The 26,216-nt window shown below is 36.2% G+C and overlaps 1 protein-coding gene across 1 annotated transcript in view; it reads left to right on the top strand.

Moving 5' to 3' along the window:
- LOC118843321 (snake venom 5'-nucleotidase-like) overlaps window positions 1-26,216 on the top strand; it is a 95,419-nt gene that overhangs the window by 63,039 nt on the left and 6,164 nt on the right. The window contains exons 6-7 of the mRNA XM_036750906.1: window positions 16,853-17,000; window positions 17,657-17,840. Coding sequence (XP_036606801.1) covers window positions 16,853-17,000; window positions 17,657-17,840 — 332 coding nt within the window. The remainder of the gene's footprint in view (window positions 1-16,852; window positions 17,001-17,656; window positions 17,841-26,216) is intronic.

Here is a 26,216-nt window from a genome sequence, read left to right as displayed (position 1 = left end):
TTCCATCTTTTGTCTCTTTGTCTTTGCACAGACTGTTTCCCTTGTCTGTAATACCGTCCCTACTCATTTACACCTCTGATCCTCTCTAGTTTCTCTCAAAGCACAGTTCACATATTATATCCTAGAGAAGGTTTTCTTGATACTCCCAGCTGGTAATGCCTTCCACTGAAATTACTTTGTATTTATTTTGCATCTATATTTGTATCATCTTTTACATGTATATCTTGTTTCCCCTCGCAGAATGTAAGCTCCTTGAGGGCACGATTGCTTCATTTTTGTTTTTGTATCCTCAGTTCCTGGCACATATTAAACACTTAATAAATCTTACTCATTGATTGATTGGCTTACAAAATCATTGCTCTGGTATTTTGACATCTTTTTCTTGCTCAGGAAAATGATTTTTGTAATTAATAGGACATAACACAAATGGTTGATATGGAGTTGATAACCAGTGTAAGTAGGGAGATAAGAGAGAACCTAGTTGTCCTTGATATGTTTGTCACCAGGACCAGAATTGACAGATATGATTGATTGTTGGGCCCCTCCTAATGGTCTTTGAAAGATGATGGAAACAGGAGACATATCACAGGATTGGAGAAAGGAAAATCTTCTGATTTGTTTAAAAGAAAAAAAGAATGGAATCACATAAACTCTAGGCTGTTAAACTTGACTTTCATTTCTAGACAAAAATTCTAAAACAAGGATTATTAATGGATATCTAGAAAAGTAAGTTAGGATCATGGAGAGCCATTGTGCCTTAATCCAGAACGGTTCATGCCAGACTAGATTTACTTCCTTTTTTGATGGTTAACTAGATTTGTAGATGAAGGGAATACTGTAGATAGCTTATCTAAATTTCAATTGGAATATTTTAAAAAGTCTCTTATGCAATTCTAGTTGATGTGATGGAAAGATGTGAATGAGAGGATAATATACTTACAGGAGATTTAGAACTGGTTGAATGGCTAGACCCAAAAGATAGTCATTAATGATTTGAGGTCAGATTTAAAGAGATTCTCCAGTGGAATGTCTTGGAGATTTGAATTGGAGCTAGTGTTGTATAACATTTTTATCAGTGACTCGAATAAAAAATTAGATGACATATCAGATTTGCTAGGATGAATAACTGAAATATTAGATGAAAAGATCAGGATCCAAAAGATTTTGACAAGCTGGAACACTGAGTCAAATCTAAAAAGATGAAGTTTAATTGTAGTAAATGTAAAGCCTTACTCTTGAGATTAGAAAAAATTCGTAAATATGAGAGAGATATGACTAGAAAGCAGTTTATCAGAAAAAGATCTGTATGTTATAGTGGTTTGCAAGCTCAATGGTAGTTAATAATTTCTGAAACTAAAAAAATGCTATCTTAGACTGTCTTCTGTTATGGTCAGGCCACATACGGACTCTTTTGTCTAGTTTGGGGCGTCACATTTTAGAAAAGACACTGATCTGTTGGAGAGCATTCAGAGGACTATCGACATACTGAAAGGCCTGGAGATTGTATTGTTTAAAAACCAGTTGAATGAATGAGGAATGTTAGCTTAGAGAAAGAGATTAAAGAGAGCTCTCATGTCCCCTTTAAGTGTTTAAAGGACTGACATGTGGTAGAAGGATTAGACTATTCTCTTTGGTCCCAGGGAGCAGAATGAGAAATAATGGATAGAAGTTGAAAGAAATAAATTTGGGTTTGATATAAAGAAAAACTTCCCAACATTTGTTTGTTGTTGTTGTTTTTGAGAGTACAGAACTGTGATTTCATTGTTACAGGGAGGAACTGTCTCTATTAGTACAGATAGACACCTCCTTTGCAACTTACAGTCTTAGGTTTCTTGGGTCACAAGTAGGTGAAGGGACTTGGCCAGATTCATGTGGCTACTCTGTGTAAGAGGCAGAGCTTAATCCTAAGAGGTCTTAACAGTAAGGTCACTTGTCCAGCCCCTGTCCCACATTGCATCTACAGGATCTTAAGGCAACTCCTTCCCATTTTGTTTAGCTCTAATTTGAACAATTCAAATAATCGCAGACTCTTTTACTTGGAAGTTATCTCAGAGGTCATCTGGTCTAATATATACTTGAATAAGAATCCTACCTGAATCATACTCAACAAATGAAGCCTTTACTTGAAGACGTCATTTAGAAGTCTTTAGATTTAGAACTAGCCACTAATTTTCTAGATATTCATAAACCAATAGATTTATTTTCCTAAATATTCACTAACCATTCCTTGAATAATTCTAACAGTTAAAGCCATTCATAATGATAGTGAGTTGTCTTAGGACCTGATAGTGGATTCTTCCCACCGGAAGTCGTCAGTCAAAGGCTTCACTTATTTGATATTTTGTAGAGAAGATACTTGCTTAGATGTGGGTTAAATTAGATGACCTCCGGGACAGCTAGGTGGTGCAGTGAGTAGAGCAGAGTTCAAATGTGGCCTCAGATGCTTGACACACTTACTAGCTATGTGACCTTGGACAAGTCACTTAACCCCAATTGCCCTGCCTTTCCCCCTCCAAAAAATAAAAATCTAAAAAAATTAGATGACCTCTGAGGTCCTTTCCAATGAAAAGATTCTGTGATTCTTTGAACTGTATTTTTTACGCTGTAACAAAACCTTAAGTCCAGTGTCTGTATGATGAATCAGCATTCTCATGAAATCACCCATGTAATAACATATTTTGAATAACATCCTATTCATAGGTTTAATCAGTAACATAAATTGGGTGGTAAGAAGTGGCAAATATATTCCTAGGCATTAACCCTGTTTCCTTAGGCAGCATTCTCTAATTGACTAGATATAGAATGACTTTGCCATTTTTAAGTATACCTATGATTCTGGTGTGATTTTTACCTGCAACTCTAAATTCTATGATCTCATGAAGATGACAGAATCAATTAGAAAGCATTTATTTGTCCATTAGCTTGTGCTATATAAAGATGGGTGAAATATAACTCCTTTAAGAGCTCTACTATAATGAATTTTTTTAATTATACAGAAGTTTTATTTAATAGCAACACATGTTATCAGCACACACAAAAACAGTCAACCTGACATTCTTCTTCAGGTGCTGGGGACTTGAATCACTGGCACCTGCCAGGATAAAAACAAGCATTGCCAGAGTTGACAAGTTTCTGTGATATATCAGCATTGTAAAACTGTTCAGGGTATGTGGTGTGGTCCGAAATAAGTTCTTTTAAAATTTTCCTAATTATTTTGACACATCATGATTAAGTCACTGTTTTCTTTGTTTTTGACTACCTATAACTGTCCTTTTAATATTGTATCTATTTGAAATACTAAAGCCACATTTCCAAATACACAAATACTGGTCAACCACTTTGGCTTATAAAAGTCTTTTGCCACCTTAGTGAGAAGTAAGCCAGAAAGGGGCATTTTCAAAACTTTGTGCTGAGAACCACTAGTGCTATTTACATAGTGCTATTTACGCTACAACTTTAAATATCTCAGAATTTTCCAGGATTTTTAATGACTATACCTTTTGAACTTTAGTATCATATAAAAGGGATGAAGCAATATTATACTAATTCATTAATTTCTTCTATTTATTCCCTTTTAAATGGTGTATCTTTTCTTTTAAGGTTAGCGGAAAATTCTGTGTTTCCCTCAAAAAAAATTGGAATCAATAGTGTACAATAGCTTCCATGATATATCTAGTTCTTCATATTGCTTCAATAAATCTTATTGCAAAGGTTTGCATTCATGGCTAAGTTTGTTACAGAGGGAATTCCAGGCTGTTGAGGTGATTTTTGTCCACATCCTCAACCCTAATGTACATGTTTTATTCTTTCAAGGACTGAAGTATTGAAATGTAGGTGGCTGTTTGCTCCCTTCCTCCCCTTTTTTAAATTTAATTGGTTCTATTCTTCACTACTCAAGTCCAGTTCTGGGTGGTCTCTTGTAGCTACTTCTAACTGCTGCTAGTGATCTCTGACACTCTCTTTTCTCTTTGTATTTCTTATCACCTATATTTTCTCCCTCTTTGTTTTTTGTGGCTCAATGCTAACTTTTTTATGTACGTCGTTATTCAGTCAGAACATACCTTTTATGGTATGTAGTGACTCAGTCAATCACAGTGCATCAGATGTAATCCTCATATTTTGGCTCTTGCTTGTGTGATTGATGCTGAGTGTAAAGAACTGCTTCTTTAGTGCCAAAAAATGTTCTTCTCTTGGCTATTTTCAGGTCTACTAATGCTATTCCAGAAGACTGAGGATCCTAGGAGAGTGGTCAGTTAATAAATGCACTGTTTATATATACAAAATATGAAGTTCTGCTTTTTGACGGTACTCTCTGTGTCAAGTACCTGAAAACAAACCTTTATTTTAATCTAACACATCCAGCCTTGGCACTTAATCCATAGATACTGTGGCTTAGAAGATGGAATACTTTGTTAAGAATCATGAGACCTATTTTCAGTCTTAGGATGATCATAGTTAATCTATTTTCTTCTGTAAATTTGAGTTAATAACTATTTTCCATTACTTAAGTGATGTTGTTAAGATTAATGAAATGTGTTCACAAAGTTCTTTGAGTTATTTAGAAATACTTGCTATATAAATATAAATATTGATGATAAAGAAGACTGGTTCTTACTTAGATTCTTATTTCCAAAACATTATTTTATTGGTGCTATTATTTCAGAAATCTAGACATGGCTGGAAAAAAACCCCACCCAAAACAAGAAATTTCCCTGTCCTCTGGAGTAATGTTTGGTGGAGTAGTGAAGGCTTAGCGATAACTTTCTGGATTGTTACTTCCAAGTTTCTTATACTAAGTTTAGGGGAAATTGAGAAGGCTTAGGCGAAGAAATGAAACTTACATTTCTTCCTAAAGATGGTCCTGGACAAGAATGCTTTTTCACCAGTCCTAGCCAACTTAAATATAAAAACAAACAGCTGCAATGAGAAGGTTCCATGGTGGAGGTGAGTAGAAAGTGAGGTAGTTCCTAAAAGAACCAGGTTTTTTTCTACTTAAGCTCTTGAAGATGAAGGTCAGGTTATGTTTTGAATTGATTTAGTCCAGTAGTGATTAAAGGGTAAGTGTAGAGAAAGGAAAGTTAAAATCATGTGAACTTACTGGTTCTATAGTTTGAAACAAAACTGTCTTTTTTGAAGAGGTCCAAATATTGTGTAGTGTTCTTTTTAACTGAAAGTATAATGGCATTGTGAAACACATCTGGGATGTTATTGCCCCCTAGGTGATTCTGGAATTGTCCTGACCCAATGTTCCCATTGCTGTTTTGAGGAAGGATAGTTTGGAACTAGGCAGTAGGTGAGATTGATGGCATCATGGTTGATGTTGTGAGCATACCGTCATCGTTTAACTTTTTTCATATTCCATTAAAGTATTGGGTGTTATATGTAGTGCTGAATTCATTGTTGTGCAGGAGGCTTAGCATAAGAAATCAGGAAGGAGGCTTAGCATAAGAAAAAAGGAAGTCTTTAAGCATTAAACCAACACCAACCAAAAGGGGGAGAATTTCTGTGCTATGGTAGATGACAACCTACTTTCTGGAGTACTTTGCTTTCTATTGCTAAGTCAAAACATGTAATTAATTAATTTTCACAACTCTGAAGAGAAATTGCAGTTGTGGGTGGAGTGGTGGGACTATACTTTTCCTTCTTCTTTAATTAGAATTCTATTAGAATTACTGATAGTCATTGATTTTTCAGCATGACATGGGGAAAAGCTTGCATAGTATAAATAATTTGCGTATTATATCATGTACCTTGAAAGTCCTGTGGAATATATTATTTATAGCTTTTTTCTCTGCCAAAACTTTGTTTCAACATGCAAAAATAACTGATTGTAGTCTACTGCCACTACTAGACATGTATCTGTTCTTTAAAAACGGTCAGGGAGGCAACTAGGTGGCGCAGTGAGTAGAGCACTGGCCCTGGAGTCAGGAGGACCTGAGTTCAGATATGGCCTCAGACATTTGACATTAGCTGTGTGACCTTGGGCAAGTCACTTAACTCCACTTGCCTTGCCTCTCCCCTCCAGTCCCCCTGCAAAAAGCTGTCAGGTCAGGGTATTTGCATCTGAGTAAGGAAATATGGATGATTTCTGCATATCCAAAATTCGCATTGATTGGTACCTTGCACCTGGAATTATTGTTTTTATATGGAAATATTCTAGGATACTTAGTTTTGATCATTGCCATATACCAAAAATACTAAAAATTCTTATTTGTGTGGTACTGTGTTGGGTACTGTATGAAAGAGTTTTGAATTAGTACCAATTTTCTTAGGAATTTATTTTTCAAATGTAGATGCTTATTTATCATTTACAAAGAAAATTAAACATAAGTCCATAGACCTTAGGAATATTTCTTTTGGCTTTGTACCTAGTTTAACAGATTAAAAAATCCTTAGAATAATTATTAATTTTAATCGAGAGGAGTTGGGGCCAGTATAACTTAGTACAGTAATTAATGTCCTGAAAACATCTGGGAAGTTCAGTAGCAGCCATTGTATAAACAAGAAACTCTTAGACCTTTCATGTTTCTGTTCTGTCCCAATATAATTTAAATAAGGCATGCATCCTTTTATGTTGTATGGCTTTATCATCTCTTTTTGTGATAATTTCACTGCAGACTTAGTGATTAGGTCTCAGAGTTTAAAAGAGGCTAAAGGGAAGGAACAGCTATAGTAGGGCATAGGTATTATGGAGAAGTGACAGGACCATAGAAATTGGATCTCTCAAGACTTTGAGCTACTTGAGAATGTAGGGGGTGAAACAGTGATTCTTGAAACCCTTTTTGCTAAGGGAAGATAAGGACAGAATTCATTGTTTTCTCTACGATACATGAAATTACAGGTTATATGACTACATTCTGCACTAATGCATTCCTCCTCATACCTTACCCTTTCTTTATCCTCTGAAAACCCCTGAATAGAACCAATCCATTACCTAGGACCTGTGTTTTTTTTTTTTTAACTCCTTCTGTCCTCTCTGAAAACATTAGCGTTCTGAAGGTGTTTTTTCTTGTCATCCAGAATGTTAGTATTGGTCAGTTGATCAACTAAATATGCCTTTATAAGTTTCTCTGGCTGTACTCTTTTTGATTATATTCCAGCTCAGCTCTTGTCTTTTCATCAGAAATACCTGCAAGTTTTCTATTCCATTAAAAGTATGTTTTCCCTCCAAAAGGATTATACTAAGCTTTGCAAAGTAAGTTGTGTGTTGCTGGTTGTAAGCCTATTTCTTTTGCCTTTTGGAATATTGTATTCTAAGACCTCTGGTTTTTAGTAGAAATTGAAAGATGTTACATGATTCAACTACTGTTCCTTGGTACTTGAATTTATTCTTTTTGGATACTTGAAGTATATTTTCTTTGACTGGTAAGTTTAGGATTTTGGCCGTGACTTTACTGGGAGTTTCTTCCTGTAGTCATATGATTCTTTTAGATGAGCTCTCCTTTACCTGCTATCCAGGTTAGTTGCTTTTGATAATATATGCTTTAAATTTTTGGTTTTTTAAAAAAATCTTTTGATTTTGTTTTAGTATTTCTTTTTGTCTCATAGAGTCATTGTTTTCTGTTTGGCATATTTCTGATTTTTAGGGAATTCAGTTCTTAGGTAAGATTTATCACCACTAAGGAATTAATTTTTCTTACCATATTTTTCCTCCATAACGAGTCCATTTTATATATTATGTTTCTTTCATGTAGTCTTGTTATCTTTGTGGCCAGGACATTCTTTTCTCTGACACTCTAACTGGACTTGTGGAGTTATTCTCTCCATCTCAGTTGACTCTTTGGACTTATTTCAAATCCAAAATATTTCTTCATTTTATTTGGCATTTTCTTCCGTTTACTTATTTCTCAAACAACAGTTTTTGAATTGGGGGCTTATATTGGGTCAAACTCCACTCTATTACTCTTGAAGAGGCCCTACTTGATCCTGGTTTAAGTGGGTAAAGACTAGGTCTCATCTTTTGTTAGAAGTGTCTGGCCTTGTCTCCTATTATGGTTCAGGCCTAGCCACCCTGGATTCTGGGTTTTATATTGGCTGCCTGGATGCTGGTCTAGCCTTGTTTCCTTCTATGACTAAAACATCCTATATTAAACTTATTTGACCATCTCCTGCCTCCAAGTTCAACAGCCTTTTTACCATCACACTGCCTCTCTAGTATCTAAGCTTCCTTACTAGTTTCTTCCTGCCTCAGTAAGCCTTTCAAAGGTTTCTCTATCAATTAAATGTTTCTACAACTAGCCAACCCTATCATTCATGCGTTTTCCTGACCCTTTTGCACTTTCTCATTGTTTTTCTATTAAGGTTAGAAACTAGACAAATTTTTATTTGAGAAAGGCATCATGTTGAACGAAGTCTGCTACTTGTTTACTTGTTGAATGGCCAGCTTGTTCCTATGTGACACATGCTAACTAATATTTTCTTAAATTGTTCAAAAACAACTAATAGAATAATTCTTCCTCTTCATCATCTGGATAATTAAAAGGCAAGAAGAACCAAGTTTAAATGTGGACTCAGGCACTTACTTGCTGTGTGACCCTGAGCAAGTCGCTTAACTGCTGTTTGCTTCAGTTTCCATAGCTGTAAAAAGGGGATATTAATAGTACCTACTTTACAGGATTGTTGTGAGGATTAAATGAGATAATAATTATAAAGTGTTTAGAACAGTTCTTGGCACGTAGATTTTCTGAGTCTTCACCTACTTGCCTAACTGCCGCTGAGTATCTTTTGCAGGTTCTCCATCCAGGTCATAGCCACTAATTGGGTATCTCTCAAGGTTCTGGGCCCTCTTTTCTTCTTCCTCTATTTTATATTGCTTGATGTTCTTATCAGTATTCATGGTTGACATATCATTTCTAGGCAGAAGATACTCAGATCTGTTTATCTTGCCCTAACCTCCAATCTCCCATCTCCAACTACCTACATGACAGTGTAAGGTTTGTATGCTGTAGACATGTCAAACTTCACATGCCCAAAACAGAACTCATTAGAAAAAAGCCTTCTCCTCATCCCAAATTTCTTAGTACTGTCCAAGACACCACCATTTTCCTAATTATCCAAGCTCAACCTCAGCATCACACTGGATTCTCACTTGAACTCACCCCATATACCTAGGATATTGTCAAAGCTTGTCATTTCTGCCTTTATGGTGTCTGTTATATTTTACTCCTTCTCACCTGTGGAATTGCTACCACCATGATGTGGACCCCATCACCTCATGCCTAGACAATTGTAGTAGCCTACTCTTATCATTGTGACTTTGCAGTGGCCATTTCAGAAACCTGGAATGCATATTCCTTAATAAATACTTAATTGGTTGACTGATGACAGAATGTGAATTGAAGAAGAAAAGGAGAGTAAGAAAATGTTTTCCTTTTTTGTGTATCTAGTATATAATTCCTTCTCTTCATGTTTATGTGCATATGTATCATTTAGATTAGATAAAAATCTTTTACTGGAGAGATTACATCATAGTAAATTCATAGAGAGGGATACATATAAATATATATTGTATGTAGGTATATATATATATGCATATATATGTATAAGTTGTATAGAGTTTTATTTTCTTGGATTAAACCAATATAGTCCATTTATTAATCCATCCAATTTCTCATCTCTTCTGTACTTGGGAAATGAAGGGCACATTAAAATAAAAATTATGGAGCCACAAAGGTAGATTTCAAGGGGTGAACCTCATTCAGAGATTGTTGCTTTATTTATTTTTGTATGATCTATGCAGGCTCTAGCATAGTGAATAGATACTCGGTAAATACTAGTTTATTTAGTAAATTGTTCCTCCAATGCGAGAAGGAGAGGATATTTCTCATGGGTAAATTATGGTAAAAATTAAAATAGCTTGACATTCATGTTAGTGCAAGAAATAGGTCAGAAGTATCAGAGGTAAAGCCTATTCCTTTACTTTTATGAAAGGATATGTGTGCATATATGTGTGTATATGTATATATGTGTGTCTTTGTGTGTGTAGAGCATTTTAGGTAATCTGCTGTTACCAGAAGAGTTGGAGAAAGGTTTTACCCACTTTATTTCTTCACTCTTCCTATCTTCTAGTAGTGATGGGGTATAAACAAATGGACTTGGCAAGAGACTTTCTATGTCTGCATTAGATGTAGACTAAAGGGAAGGACAGAGATATTTCTCTATATATCTAACAGCCTGACTTTGCAAGGACATAAGATTGGCCTGATGAGAACTGAGAAAAAGCAGGTACAATTTTCTATTAGGTTGGCTTGTCATGGTGGACTGTAAATTCTACTCACTTAGCTTGTAATTATAATATTTGGCCTAACCACAAAATTATATATCCAAGGGAAGAATGGTACTCATTTATTCAAATAGAGTGCTACATAAAGGAGATGGTAGAGGAAAAATATGTAGGAATACCAGTCATAGGAAGCGAAACTGACAGGTGAGTTTTCTTTATGATTAAGTCTTCAGGTTCTAAGTGTTGAACTGTTGAACTCATTCTCAGTTAAAATTAATACTGTTCTTACAACAACACAGCTTATGTTGGTGAACTAAAAACCTTTTTGAAACTGACTTTGATAAATGATTAGAGTGAGTTTATTAAATTAAAAATTAAGTTTCTATTGTATAAAATAATTTAAAATTATATGTTGTAAGTTTAGTAAAAAGCATCTAGGACTGAGAGTTGAGATGTGGACTCAGCGTAACTACTCAGTGTCTGTCAATATTCATATCTTTCATCTCTGTGCTTTAGTTTCCTCATCTCTAACAGGAATGATTATACCTTTACTACTAGCCTCGTAGGATAAAATAGGCTGTTTTGATGATAAAGAAATGATAGATATGAAAATGTTTTCAAAACCACCACCAACTGTAAGGGGGAGTTAGTTGTGTAGTAATGTTTAAAATAATTACAAGATGAGAAAATTTCAGAGCATTTGTTAAAAAAATAACTAAAATAATTTTCAAAATGTGTTTGGAAACACTATTGATGAATTTATTTTTAGAAATATTATTTAAGACCAAACTAAACTGAAAAATCTCTTTAATAAGAATGTTTACTGTAGGAGAGGAAATCATCTGTCCTTTGTAAGCCATATATCAGTGTGTTTTCCACTTGATGTATTTCTAACATTACAGACAAAAGATCTTCTTGAATCTGAACAATAAGTAGTGGGTTAGGAATCAGTGATTATGGCTATTACTAAGCTATGTGACATTGGACAAGCTTTTAACTTCTGTGATCCTGAGTTTTCTCACTATAAAATGAGGAGGTTACATAAATAGTTATGGTTCCTTCCATTGCTAAAATTCTGTAACTTCTGTAACTTCATTCCCTGCCTCTAATACAACCCTTCTGCAATCCATCCTGAATATCACTGCAGCAAAAGTTGTTTTCTCATCAGGATAAGGATAATTTACCCTCAGTGTTAAGGTTTTCCAATAGCTATTTTGAACACTATTTACTCTTCTTGTTTCTCCCTTGTAGAAACATTCTTCTCACCCAGGTAAATCTCTTTATTTTGCTCCCTTTATCCCATTCTTGCTCCTCTTTATGAGGTACACTGTGCTCAGAACATTTTCTCACACCAAGGTCATCCAGCTCCTTCCCTTCATTATTTGAGAACTCTTGAAGTCCCACTTTCCGCATCCTTCATGAAGTGACTAAAAGTGATTTCTTCTGTCTTGAGAATTTTCTGAGTATACTGTTCAATCAATTTTAGATGTTTAGTTTTCTGACAGTTTATACATAATGTAAATTATCTTAATTGCTCAATGTTTGTACAGTTTATCTGTATTTTCTGCCCGTTTATTTGCCATCCAGTGCCCATATTATCAGTTTCTTAAATTTGGCACATCACCTTGCATAGAGCTATGTGGACATGTGTGCTTATTAAAATATTATATATATATACTTTTGGTGTGGTTGTGATATTAATCAGAAAGGTATTTTTACTTTTATAGCTATAGTTTACTTTTTGTTTGCTTATTTAGTTTTAAAATACAAATATGTTGCAGGAGGCTTAAGCTATATATTTTTTTCTTTTTTTGGTAAATTTTTTACAATTTTATTTTTTATTATGAACTTAATCATCATCAAAAATGAGTAGTTCAGTGTACAGGGAAAATCAAAAAGGAGGACTGCATATGAAACTGGACTTAACTGATGTAGTTTTTTAAGTGTATATTTAATTTATTTAATAATAACAAGATCTCCTGTTTGTATCCACTTTTGATTTGAACCTCTTGTTTTTTCTCTAGAGTATTTTTGAATGTTTTATTTCTCTTCCTTCCTCCTCTCCTTCCCCTACTCTCTCTTCTTTTTTCTCCTCTTTTCCTCTTTCCCTCCCTCCTGCCTTTCCTCTCCTCTCCTCTCCTCTCTTCCTCCCTTCTTTCCTTCTTTTTATCAGTTATCCATACATGCTGACACATTTCTAATAGAAGCCCATAAGTATGGTCACATGAAACAAATCAACATGTCAGCCATCTTTGAAAATGTATGCCTCATTCTGTACCTCTACTCCATTTCCTCTCTGCCAAGAAGTGGGTAGCATTCTTCCTCTTCAAACTTTTGAAGCCCTCATTGTTTACTTCATTGATCAGAATTTTGTAGTTTTTCAAAATCGTTTTCCTTTTCACTTTGTAAATTATTCTCCTGATTCTGATCATTTTATTCTGCACTAGCTCATATAAATCTCCCCATAGTTCTCTGAATCCACGTTTGTCTGAACCCTGGGAACAGCAGTGACTCCCATGCCCCCCACAGCATTGCATCCAGCATGGTTCCCACAGCCATCATACAAGAAAGCAACCCCTGTGAAAAAGGGGCTCAACATTCCTTTCACCACCAGTTCCTGACCTGCCATTGCCCATGGGATAGGGAAGCCTAATGTAAAAAATCTGAGAAATAGGAAGCAGTATATACCAGGAAGACCAAAGCACTGCCACACCTTCCCCAGGACACCCTGATGAAATCTTGTATCATGAAGTTTTAAAAAGAGCATCACCTAGCAACCCAGCTTTTCATTCTGGCCCCTCCAAATCCATCATTTTGGGGACCAGGTCAGGGTCTAACAGTTCTCCCTCCCCCCAAATACAGATTATTTTTCAGGTAATGAGCGCCTACTTTGTTTCTACTTCTTTGATACAACAGAAGGTGTTACTATAAATATTTTCATTTAAATTTTTATTTTCTTTTTAATTTATGAAAGAAAAGAAGCATTTCTATAACAGTTGAATAAAAAAATGATTGCACATGAAACTGCAAATCTTTTATGCACAATTTGCTATTTCTTTTAAAAATATAATAAAGTGTAATGGTAAGAAGGGGAGAACTTTTTTACCATTTTCTCTTTTGGAATGCTAAGTTAATCAAGTACCTTTGAGTCTTGCCTTTCAAATGTAATGGTAAGCAAAGTGGGACTTTTTGTTGTTTTTTTGTTTGAGTGCTTTCTCAACACTGAGGTAATTAAGTGCCTTTGAGGAGTCTTGCCTTTGTTTCTTTGATTGAATCAAGAGTCTTTGGTGACCTGCTTAATAAACAAGAAAGCCTATTTCACATGGGTTTGAGTCACATGGTTATGATGCCCTCTGACCACGAGAAGGGTATATAAGATCTGAGGTTGGCATTTTGTTTTGGGGCTCTCATTCACTGGAAGAGTGTCATGTGATTTGATCAGAGGAGACTCTGGGTAGCTGTCACAGAGCTCCCCGGCTTTGAAAACCCAGATGTTGGTGCTTCTCTCTCTGGTAACTATGTATTGTGCTATAGTTAGACTGTTAGAAGCTTGTCTGCTGATTTGTGGTTTTTGCTCTGTTTATATAATTTTTGCTTGTAATTTCTGTTTGTATTTGCTCTGAAGTTCAGGGTGCTGACTTTTTCCCTCAATTAAGTGAATGATATATGTATATTTAGTTAAAGTGAGATTGTACACCCCTTAAATTTGCTTTCCTTAGAAAAGCAGATCAAAGATTCTGTGCTAGCAGCCCTCCTGTGTACTTGTGTTATTGGCCTTAACACCGCCACAGTAGCCGCAAGCAGCATTGTTGTTACATAAAGTTATTATGTAACTTTCTCTTTTTTTTCCTTCCCTCCCCACTCCCCTGCCTTAGAGATGGCTACCATTGGACAAAAATACGTGTTTGTGTCATATATATATATATATATATATATATATACATATACACACATACTTATGTGTAAAAATCTTTTTAGATATATTTATATTTATCAGTTCTTTCTCTGTATGCAGACAGTATCTTTCTTCATAGATCCTTTGTATTTGGGTATTTATAATAGTCAAAATAACTTAGCTATTCAAAGTTGTTCTTAAATCAATACATCTGTTACTGTATACAATAATCTCTTGGTTCTGCTCATTTTGCTCTTCATTATTTCATGCAAGTCTATCCTTGTTTTTCTAAGATCATTGAGTTCATCATTTCTTATAGCACAGTAGTATCCCATCATGATCATGTACTATAACTTGCTCAGCCCTTTCCCGATTGATGGGCATCCCTGAAATTTCCAGGTCTTTTCCACCACAAAGAGAGCTGCTATAAATATTTTAGAACATATAGATTCTTTTCCTTTTCCCCTAATCATCTTTGGAAATAGACCTAGTAGTGGTATTGCTGAGTTAATATAGATCCGTTCCCTCTATTTTTGATCTGCTTGTGGAGTGTATCTGGTAGTAATATTGGTAGGTCAAAAAGCCACAAGTTTTGGGTTTAGTTCTAAACTAATTTCCCAAATGGTTATACCAGTTCGTATTTTTACCAACATGGCATGAGGATTCTTGTTCTCCCATAACTCTCTGATAGTTATCACTTTCTTCATTATATTATCTTTGGTAGTCTTGTGGGTGTGAGGTGAAACCTTAAAGTTGTTTTAATTTATATCTCTCTTTATTTGTGATTTGGAGCCCTTTTTCATATAGTGGTCGATAGTTTGCATTTCTCCATTTGAAAATTGCCTGTTAATATCCTTTGATCTTATCTATTGGGAAACTGCTCTTTCTTATATATTTCCAGTTTTTCATTTCTCAACATTGATTGTTTTCCTCTGATATTTTAGAATGTCTTTAAAGGGAACATATACATATGTGTGTGAGGGGTGTGTGCGTGCGCGTGTGTGCGTGAGTGTGTGTGTGTATGTGTGTGTGTAGGAGAGAGACAGAGAAAGTGTATTGTTGTTGTTGAATCAATCGTGTCCAACTTTTCATGATCCCATGGACCATAACGCACCAGGCCCTTCTATCCTCCACTATCTCTCAAAGTCTGTCCAAATTCACGTTTGTTTTTTCCTTGATGTTATGCTTACATCTCATCTTCCGCCATTCTCTTTTCCTTTTGCCTTCAATTTTTCCCAACATCAAGGTAATTTCCAGTGAGTCCCATCCTCTTATTATGTGGCCAAAATATTTAAGCTTCAGCTTCAGTATTTGACCTTCCAGTAAGTAGCCTGAATTAATTTATTTATGTATTGACTGATTTGACTTCCTTGCTGTCCCAGGGACTCTCAGAAGTCTCCTCCAGCACCACAATTCAAAAATATTGATCCTGTGGACTAACCTTTCCTTATAGTCCAGCTCTCACAGCCATACATTGCTACTGGAAAAACCATGGCTTTGACTGTATGGACATTTATGATGTCTCTGCTTTTTTAGCATGCTTTTCAGATTTGCCATAGCTTTCCTTTCACAGAGCAAGTGTGTTTTAATTTCATGGCTGTAGTTGCCATCTCATCTTTGAGCCCAAGAGTCTAAAATCTGACATTGCTTCCATTTCTTCTTGCTATGTTTGCCAGGAAGTGATGGGACCAGTTGCCAATATCTTAATTTTTTTGATGTTAACTTCAAGCCAGCTTTTACTCTCTCCTCTTTCACTGTTATCAAGAGGCTTCTTAATTCCTCTGCTTTCTGCCTTTAGAGTGGTGTCATCTGCAAATCATCTCCGTATCTGAGATTGTTGATAGTTCTCCTGGCAACCTTAATTCTAGCTTTTGATTCATCCAGCTGGACATTTCACATGATGTACTGTGTACATAAGTTAAATAAATAAAGTGACAGTATACAGCCTTGTACTCTTTTTCCAGTCTTAAACCAATCAGTTGTTCCATGTTCGGTTCTAACTTGCTTCTTACCCTGCAAACAGGTTGTTCAGGAAACCAGTAAGATTATCTGGTACTTTCATCTCTTTGAGGACTTGCCACCTTTTGTCATGATCCACACAGTCAAAGACTTTAATGTAGTCAATGAAGCAGAAGTAGGTGTTTTTCTGGAACTCCCTTGCTTTCTCCATAATCCAGTGAATGTTGGCAATTTGGTCTCTAGTTCCTTTGAATCTTTGAAAACTTGTCTATTCTTCTGGTAATTCTCAGTTCACATATTGCTGAAGCCTGGGTTGCAGAATTCTTAAGCATAACCTTGCTGATGTGTGAAATGAGCACAGTTGTTTGATAATTTAAACATTCCCTGGCCTTGTCTTTCTTTAGGATTGGGATGTAAACAGGTCTTTTCCAGACCACTGGCCACTGTTGTGTTTTCCAAATTTGCTGGCATATTGAGCACAACACTTTAACAACATCATCTTTTAGGGTTTTAAATAGCTCAGCTGTCAGCTGGAATTCCATCACCTACACTAGTATTGTTAGCAATGCTTTCTAAGGCCTTTTGAGTATTACCAGTTAAAACAGTTGTTTCTTATGGTTTGTAATTTTTGAAGGTAATTAATTTTGGTAATTTTAATTTTTAACTGGCGAACAAAATATGTTCATTTATAATTTTACAAAACTATTTCTTTCACATTTATGTATCTTTTGATAGAGATGGCAATTCTATTAGAACATTACCTTTTTAAATTTCAGATTTCCTCAGGTTGCAGGAATGGAATTTGGATTTGATCCAGAGGCAGAGCCAGGACACCGAATTATACGAGACACTGTAAAAATTCAAGGACAGTACTTAAGGAAAAAACAAGTATATCTTCTTGCTATTAAGGAGTACATTGCAAATGTGAGATTTAATTCTTTTGAAATTATTATTTGAAATTAAATCAGTACCTTGGAAGGATTTTTGTAAAATAAAACTTTTTGATGGTTTCATTTTATCATTGATTTCAGTAAATATTATCAGTATATTTTAAGTTGCTTCCTACATTTTGAATTCCATTTTTTTCATTATTTGAATTTGTAGCCCCACTTTTCTTTTTGCATGGCCAGATATTAAAAATACAGTAATACATTCATATATCTTATTTTTGAAGTTTTTTTAAAATCAGTTGTCAACATTCTTAGCTATGTTTACTAAAAAGAATGGGTTTCTGTATTTTTATTTTATAAATATTTCTAATTTGTTTAAATGCATTTTATTAATTATAGTAACTTTTGATTTTGATTATGCACAAACTTAGGCCTGCTGTGGCTCATTTGTAAGAACTTCCTAGGCCCTGGGCTGCTTGATAATAGAGTCAGAGGGATCAAGACTAATTAGGCACAGGGAGTGGGAAGGGAGATTATGAGTTTATTAGTACGTATGTGTAGAAATGTCCATCTTTGATTACATATTAGTGAATGTGTGTCATTATTTCAAAGTTAAATATAAAAATTTTGAATTATCCTTTGTGTTGTATTACCTGAAATGGATAATTGAAATCTTTTTTGATTTTTCAGGGGAAGGATGGTTATATAATGCTTAAAAGTTGTCCTCGAATGTTTGATACAGAAACTGCACAGACACTTTCTACAGTAGTTCTTAATCACTTTGAATCGGTCAAAATTGTGCAGGGTAGGAAGCAGTGCCTTTCAGGCCATCGAATGAGCTTAATTACTATGTCTAAAACAGCATCATTTACAGGTAATTGGAATTTTATTTTATAGAAAATAACTTACTTATGACATTTGAACAGGTAGCATTCACTCAGTATTGATTCACATTCATTTTTATATCAATCATCACTTGATATGATGAAATTGGTGATATACTCAAGTGTCAAAAATGGATACTCTCGTCTGTGCAGTTTCAATTTCTGGTCAGATAACTGAGCCATTTAATCATCCTACTGGGTTTTGGACCTGCTGTTGTCCATTTGTGGTCCTGTGACTTCCAATTTATGAAATAATTTATATATTTATTAATCCATTATTCTTGCTATGTGAACTACTGAAACCCTTTAACAGACAAATTGTGCACTTCGGCCTTCTTCAGAGTTCTTCACTTGTCATGTAATCATAGAAAGGTTATGCATATTACTATTTACTTTAAGGAAATCTAGTAATATAATGTTGCATGTTCTTTTGAGAATGTACTAGAGAAATGGAAAAGATAATTTCCAAATGAACACCATAACTTCTATTGAAGTATGGTTATTTATTTTTATAACTCGAAATTCACAATTTGACTTTAGATTTTCTGGTGGGAATGGTCAGTCTGAATTCATCTCCAAATTGAACTGGAAAATCTCTCTAATCTCACGCTAATTTTTTTCCTATATGAGAGTAAAAGAAGTTCTTTTTATGGCCAGTCCCTTAGTTTGTGGCCATGATTCCATCTATCTACCTCCTCTTCCTCTAGGTGCTTATTCTTTCAGTCTTAACTTCTCTAGGGTCTTTTACTCTACAATAGTGGTCTGGACTATCTTATCTTAATGAGGGAAAAACACTTCACTTGAGCCTTTTGCCCTGGAACAACTATCCTGTTTCTCTCCTTTTTTGGCCCACATTTGATCATAAATTAATAATCTTATCAAGTGCTGCTTCTATTTCTTCATTCCATAAATTTTCCTATTAACCCACTGGCTTCTACCCTCTTCATTCGTCTAAGGATTCTGATCTCTTGGTCTCCAAATCTAATGGCCTTTCCTCAGTCCTCATTCTTCTTGATCACTGTAGCATTTCACACCATACAGTTTGTCCAAAAACCATTCACTGTTTACTACGATAGTCATCAACGACTTGGCAAATGCTTATTACTAAGTTCCAGGCATTGTGCTAAGTGTTGAAGAAACAAATGGAGGCAAAAGCAATCCTTGCTCTCAAGGATACATTCTGATGGGGAAGACAACATATGAATAACTAGGCATAATAATAATAATAATAATAATAATAGTACAAGCTATGTAGAGAGTACATGTAAGATAATCTGATAGGAGGAGGCATTTGCAGCAAGGGAGCCTGAGAATGGCTCCCTAAGGTAGGATTTAAGAAGAGTCTTTAAGAAAGTCAGGGAAAAGGAGTGGAGTCAAGGGGAAAGAGAAGGGTATGCCAGGTATGGGGGCAGCAAGAACAAAGATGTGGAGACAGGAGGTGGAATATTGTGTTCAAGGAACTGCAACTTGGCCACTGCAGCTGAGTTGCCCGGTCCATGGAGAGGAGTAAGGGTAAAAAGAATGAAAAGAGAGGAAGGAGGCAGGTTATGATGAGCTTCAGATACCAAATAAAAGAACCTATATTTGATTCTGATGGTAAGAAGTTGCTACTGGAGCTCACTAAAGCAGGGAGGTGAAACAATCACTCCTACATTTTAGAAAACTCGCCTTGGCAGTAGAGGAGGAAGATTTACAATGGAGAAAAACTTGTAACACACATACAAGTTAGAAAACTATTGCAGTCATCCAGGCAAAGAATGAGAGCCTGAACTAGGGTTGTGACTGTGTATGTATATATGCATACCTGTACATGTATATGTGTGTATGTGTGTGTATATATATATATATATGTATGTATGTATATATATATACATACATACAGAAGGAGACATAAATGAGAGATGTGAAGATAGAAATGACAAGATTTGTCAGTGGATTAGATATCTAGAGTTAGTGAGAGTGAAGAATTGAGGATGATGCTAAGGTTGTGAAACTGGATGAGGGTGACCAGAAGATGGAGTTGTCCTTAACAGTAATAGAGAAGTTCAGAAAGGTAAAGATAATGAGTTTTGTTTTATATATGTTGAGTTTGAGATGCCTATAAGATATCCAACTTGATATTTCCAAGAGGCAACTGGAGATAGGTGACTGTACTTAAGGAGAAAGCTAGTTTTCTTTAAAAAAACATCATACTAAAAAAGCATGGGAGCAAGTGCACAGCCTTTTCTCACTCCATTGATGACTGGGAAGGCACAAGAGCATTGTCTGTTATCTAGAACCTGGGCAAGCATGCCATCATGAAATTGACATACAATGCTGATGAACTTCTTTGGGCAACCAAATTTTGACATAATTTTCCATAAGCCATTATGATTAACAGTATCATAGGCCTTGGTCGGATCTACAAACGTATACAGACCTTTGTTATGCTCTTGGTATTTTTCCTGGAGTTGTCAGGCAGCAAATACCATATTGACTGTTCCTCGGCCTTTTCTGAAGTCACACTGACTCTCAGGTAGATGACCATCTTCCAGGTGAAGGATCAGCCTATTAAGGAGGACTGTGGCAAGAATCTTGCCAGCAATTACTAACAGAAAGACATAGGGTATGTTCAAGGAGGACTGGTACCTCTGGTATGATGGCTGCTAAGTCCTTTTCAGAGCTGCTTTTCACCTTTGGTATCCACCAGTTCCACCCAGCTCTTGCCTGTGGCTCCAAGAAGTTTTGGCATGCGCAGCAGCCACACCCCAGTAAACTGTTTTGGCAGATGGGCTGAACCAGGTTGAGGAGTAACCAAGAGGCGTCAAACCCATTGGTGAGTAGTGGGGTGTCTACCCCAAGCATGTGAAGACTTCCCCTGGTGGAATGGGCAGATGAGAACAATTTGTTCCAGCAGCCATGAAGGCAGCTGAAACAGCATTGTGGAGCACATAGAGCTTTGTTAGATATTGAAGACGCCAAGGTCATCCACTGCATCTTGAGCCATCACCAGTTGTCCTGATTCTGCCCTGCCACTGGGCTGTGATGACTCTGGAGGAGAGTGAAGCTGATGATTTCGTGCAACTCTGCCTCACTTAAATCTAATATACGCATGAATCAAAAGACATCACCCATACCACTTTACCATTATACCTATCTCAAAGTCCTGTGGCGACAGGCAGGTGACAAAGCAGCAGGTGCAGATACCCTGGGACTTGTAGTCACAATCCTGCACACAGATGGCCTAGGCCATAGGGTCGTTTCTCACTGGAAGCAGCAGTGGGATTCAGCAGCAGGTCTACAGAGCTGTGGTGCTGACCTCATTGTTGTATGCCTGTGAAACCTGGACAATCTGCTAGTGCCATGCCAGGAAACTGAATAGCTTTCATTAGAATTGCCTTAGGAAGATTCTGAAGATCATCTGGCAGGATAAGGTACCAGACACTGAGGTCCTTACTCGAGCTAAACTGCCAAGCATTCAAACTCTGCTTCAGAGAGCGCAACTCTTATGGGCTGGCCACTTTGTTCAAATGCAAAATATACACTTGCCAAAAAGACTGTTTTATGAAGAACTCACACAGGGCAAGTGTTCACGTAGTGGTCAGAAGAAGCGATACAAGGACACTCTCAAGGTGTCTCTCAAGAACTTTGGAATTGATTTGTGACATGGGAGACACTGGCACAGGACCGCTCAGCATGGCATTCCCACATCGGAGAGGGTGCTGTGCTCTATGAGCAAAGCAGAATTGAGACAGCTCAAAGGAAACACAGATGTGCAAATTTAGAGTATCCACCCCAAATGTCCACATCGACTATTTGTGCCCAGCATGTGGTAGAGCATTCCAAGCTCGTATTGGCCTGATCAGCCACAGTCTGACACATTGAATCTTGACTCAAGCATAATGATATCAATTTGATCCTCTTTGAGAATGAAGGACAACAACCAACCAACCAACCAACCATCCAACGAGTTTTCTTTAAAAACTATTGAAACAGTTCTTGAGAATTAGAACAGTGCACAAGGAGTCAAAATCTCCTCCCTCAAGCTTGACACCCAGCATGCCACCATGGCAAATGAAGAAGCAGGAAAGCTGCACCTAAGTGAATCAGTGCTGTATCCTTGCTGAATATCCTCTCCATCCTATGCTTCAGTAAACTTTGTTTTGTTAAATGTCAGATGAACTTTTATAAGTGTCTCGTTTCTTAATAGTTTTGAACTTGAACCACTGGATAAACCTGAGTCAGGTCTGGTTTGCAGTACCCTCCATCTTAAAATATTTTTCTCTCTTTGTGATGTATAATCCTACTTCTTGTTTTTCTTCTGCCCCCTGAATACTAGCACTCCCCACTTTTTCCCCTTGACTCTCTTTTCTTCCTTCCTTATTTCCTTTCCCTTGGAGATTTCATGGCTTTGGCTATCATTTTTATTTGGATGATTCTCAAATAACTAACGTTCAGTCACAGGTTCTCTCCTGAACCAAGGTCTTGCGTTTTCAACTGCTTGCTAGAAATTTCCATTTGGATGTCTCACTGATAGCTTGTTGTCAAAGTTGAAGTCAATCTTGACATCAAAAAACCTGACTTCTCCTACCCAACTTCCTATTTCTTTTAGCAGTGCCATCATCCTACTAGTTACCTAGTCTGGGAATCTGGGAGCAATCTTTAACTTCTTTCTTTTTTTTCCCCTCTCACATATCACTTCTGTCTCCACAATTCCTTCCTTTGCATTTCAACTGCTGGGGGCAGCTGGCTGGCTCTGTAGATATGGTATTGAACTTGGATTCAGGAGGATCTGATTTCAGATCATGCCTCGAATATTTACTTTTCGTGTTACTTAATCAAGTCACTTAAACTCAGTATCCTCTTCTGTAAAATGGGGATATTAATAGTACCTATTTCACAGGGTTGTTGTGAAGATCAAATAAAATAACATATGTAAAGTACTTTGTAAACCTTAAAGCATAATGTAAACACTATTATTATTTTTATCATTATTATTATTGCCATCCTAGTTAAGATTCTTAAGGCCTTGGAGTACCATAATGCTATTTTTATCAGTTTACTTTTTTGCCTAAAATTTTTCAGTAAATTCCTGTTGCCTCCACTTTAAATGAAATTGAATTGTTAAGTGTTTATTGAGCACCTATTATATGGAAAAACCTATGTTCTAAGGGGTATTTGAAGGAGTTTGTTCCTTTCGTTCAAGCAACTCTTTACTTGGGCATCAAGCCATAAGCATGGGAAAAGTTAAATAACAGTAAAATATTTAAAGAACAGTTCATGGCAATACTAGAAAGTGTCATGAGACAGTACAAAATTATGGCCAAAATGACTGAATAAACAATAATTTACTCTAAGATTTAAGAGGAGGAAGAGATCACTTTAGGCTGAGATGGTCAAGGAAAGCATTATGCCAATGGTAAGATTTGAGCTGAAGGTTCTTGGAAGTCTGGTAGTGGTTTAGTGTTATAAAGAAGAGGGGGGAGTAATTTAAAGTAAGGCTTTGTAGGTTATGTGACCAACAAAACAGGATTATTTTCTTCTGTCCCCATCACCTCTGAAAAATTCTTCAAAAGAACAATTATGTGTTAAGAGATAGAGCAATCACAGCTTTCTTCACAGGCTGATGCCAAGAAACCTAACAAGGTAACAGCCTTATGAATTAACAGTTGATAACACAAATTCCTTTCTGCACATTCCCCAGTACTGCTTCCCACCCTCACCAGTGCCCACACTCCTGGCAGGGTGCACAACCCTATCTACTAGCTTCAGGATTCAGAATTTCTTGCTGCTGTCGCAGTTTTTGCTAGCACACCCTGCCTCTTCCCTCACCTCACCATTTTATGGCAACAAGAATGTACCTCAACTCTGTCTTCCTACATGCAGAGGAGGATGTATGGGAGGGTGAGAGCGTACTCTGACACAGAACTAAAGAACAGAGGGGACTAGGGCAGGGTGCCAGTGTACATGTGAGCCTAAACCAGGCCTAGGAGAAAGGGAACTAGGGTAGGCCAGTCCTGTCCCCCAAGGAGTCACTTGAGACAAGAACTGATGCCAATGTAAAAGGAATTCCTCAGTGTAAAAGGAATCTGCGATGAATTTGAGATATATCAGGAGATCTGCCTTCAAAAGGGAAGGAGTCAGAAAGTGACAATTAGGGAATGAATACAAGGAAAAAAGATTAAAACACCAATGATTTCAGGAGGAAGAAAACTCAGTTAAAAACCTAGAGCAAAGCAAATGAATCAATAGGGAAGGTATTCTCTTTTTTTAATTTCTTAAATCAATTTATTTTTAGTGTACAACATTTGATCCACAAGCTTTTGAGTTACAGATTTTCTCCCTCTCCTTTTCCTCCCCCATCCCTGAGATGATATGCAATCTGATATAGGCTCTACATATACATTCATATTATACATATTTTCACATTAGTTGTGTTGCAAAGAAGAATTATAACAATGGAACGAACCATGAGAAAGAAGAAACAAAATGAAACAAAAAAGAAAGAGAGCATATAGTATGCTTCGATCTGCATTCAAACTTGTAATTCTTTCTCTGGATGTGGAGAGCATTTACCATCATGAGCCTTTTGGAGTTGTCTTAGAACCTTGCATTGCTGAGAAAAACCAAGTCTATCAAAGTTAGTCATTGCACAATGTATTTGTAACTGTGTACAATGTTCTCCTAGTTCTGCTCCCCTCACTCAGCATCAGTTCATATAAGTCTTCACAGGTTTTTCTGAAGTCTTTCTTATAGCACAATAGTGTTCCATTACATTTCATATACCACAACTTGTTCAGCCATTCCCCAATTGATGGGCATCCCTTCAATTTCCAGGTCTTTGCCACCACAAAAAGAGCTGCTATAAGTATTTTTGTACATGTGGGTCCTTTTCCTCTTTGGATGATCTCTTTGGGATACAGCCCTAGAAGTGGTATTGCTGGTTCAAAGGGTAGGCACATTTTTATAGCCATTTGGGCGTAGTTACAAATTGTTCTTCGGAATGGTTGGATCAGTTCACAACTCCACCAGCAATGCATTAGTGTTCCCACTAATTTTCCCACATCTTCTCCAGCATTTATCATTTTCCTGTTTTGTCATGTTAGCCAGTCTGACAGGTGTGATATCGTACCTAAGAGTTGTTTTGATTTGCATTTCTCTAATCAATAGTGATTTAGAGCATTTTTTCATATGATTATAGATATCCTTAATTTCTTCCTCTGAAAACTGCCTGTTCATATCCTTTGACCATTTATCAATTGGGGAATGACTTGTATTCTTATAAATTTGCCTCAGTTCTCCATATATTTTAGAAATTAGGCCTTTATCAGAGACACTGCTTATAAAAATTATTTCCCAGCTTTCTGCTTTCTTCCTAATCTTGATTCCATTGGCTTTGTTTGTACAAAAACTTCTCAATTTAATGTAATCAAAAATATCTATTTTGCATTTCATAATGTTCTCTGTCTCTTGTTTTGTTATAAATTCTTCTGTTCTCCATAAATCTGACAGGTAAACTATTCTTTTCTCTCATATTTTGCTTATAGTATCAGCCTTTATATCTTATTCCCTTTTATTTTGAAAGATCACTACTAAGGCATCAAAACAGTGGTGATTGTCTCTAAACAAACATTACAAGACCAGGGAGATTGAAGCAACATCTGATGAAACAGAACCCTGTGGATTCTCAAGAGAGCATAGGATCACAGCAAGATCTTCCCAAATGGTTCAAGAGAGAAGAATCTTGAAATAAATTAAAATATTACAAATGGGAGAATTTCTGGCCTGTATAACAGAAAAAAATATTAGTAAAATAGAAAAACTTGACTCCATAGTGGTGAGTCTCTCCAAAAATGTGAAAAATGGAACAACTGACTGGACATATAGATATCCTAAAGCAAAGGACAATAGCAAAAAGTAATAATAAAAGAATAGTTGGTATTTACATAAACAAAACAGATCTATCTTGAAGACAGTATGCAAAGACATCTTTAAAATCATAAATTTCTCAGAAGAATGTAACAGGTTAAAAATAGACATCATAATGAAAGACATAACACAAGAGAATTTTTGAGAACTGAATAGAGAAAAGAAAGAAAAGGCTCATTTTAAAAAATCCAGCCATCCTCAAGAAAAAAAGAAAGAAAACCCTGTGCTTAAAGCTCCAGATTCATTGAGATAAATTTAATGATTCCAGTGACAGAACAAGTTCTTCATATGACCAGGAAGAAGACTCAAATATAAAGAAAGGAAAATTCAAATAGTATGAAAATATTTTGTATCCACCACAAAGTGCAGAAAGGAATGGAACAATATATTCTAAAAATCAAGGGAGCTCAACACGCAGCACAAAATGGTATATCCTACTTGTTTGAACCTAATAATTA

The sequence above is a fragment of the Trichosurus vulpecula genome, chromosome 1, assembly GCF_011100635.1.
Source record: "Trichosurus vulpecula isolate mTriVul1 chromosome 1, mTriVul1.pri, whole genome shotgun sequence".
In the NCBI taxonomy this organism is placed as follows: Eukaryota; Metazoa; Chordata; class Mammalia; order Diprotodontia; family Phalangeridae; genus Trichosurus; species Trichosurus vulpecula.
Note: the sequence above shows the minus strand (reverse complement) of the source record. Positions and strands in the feature narration are given on the sequence as shown.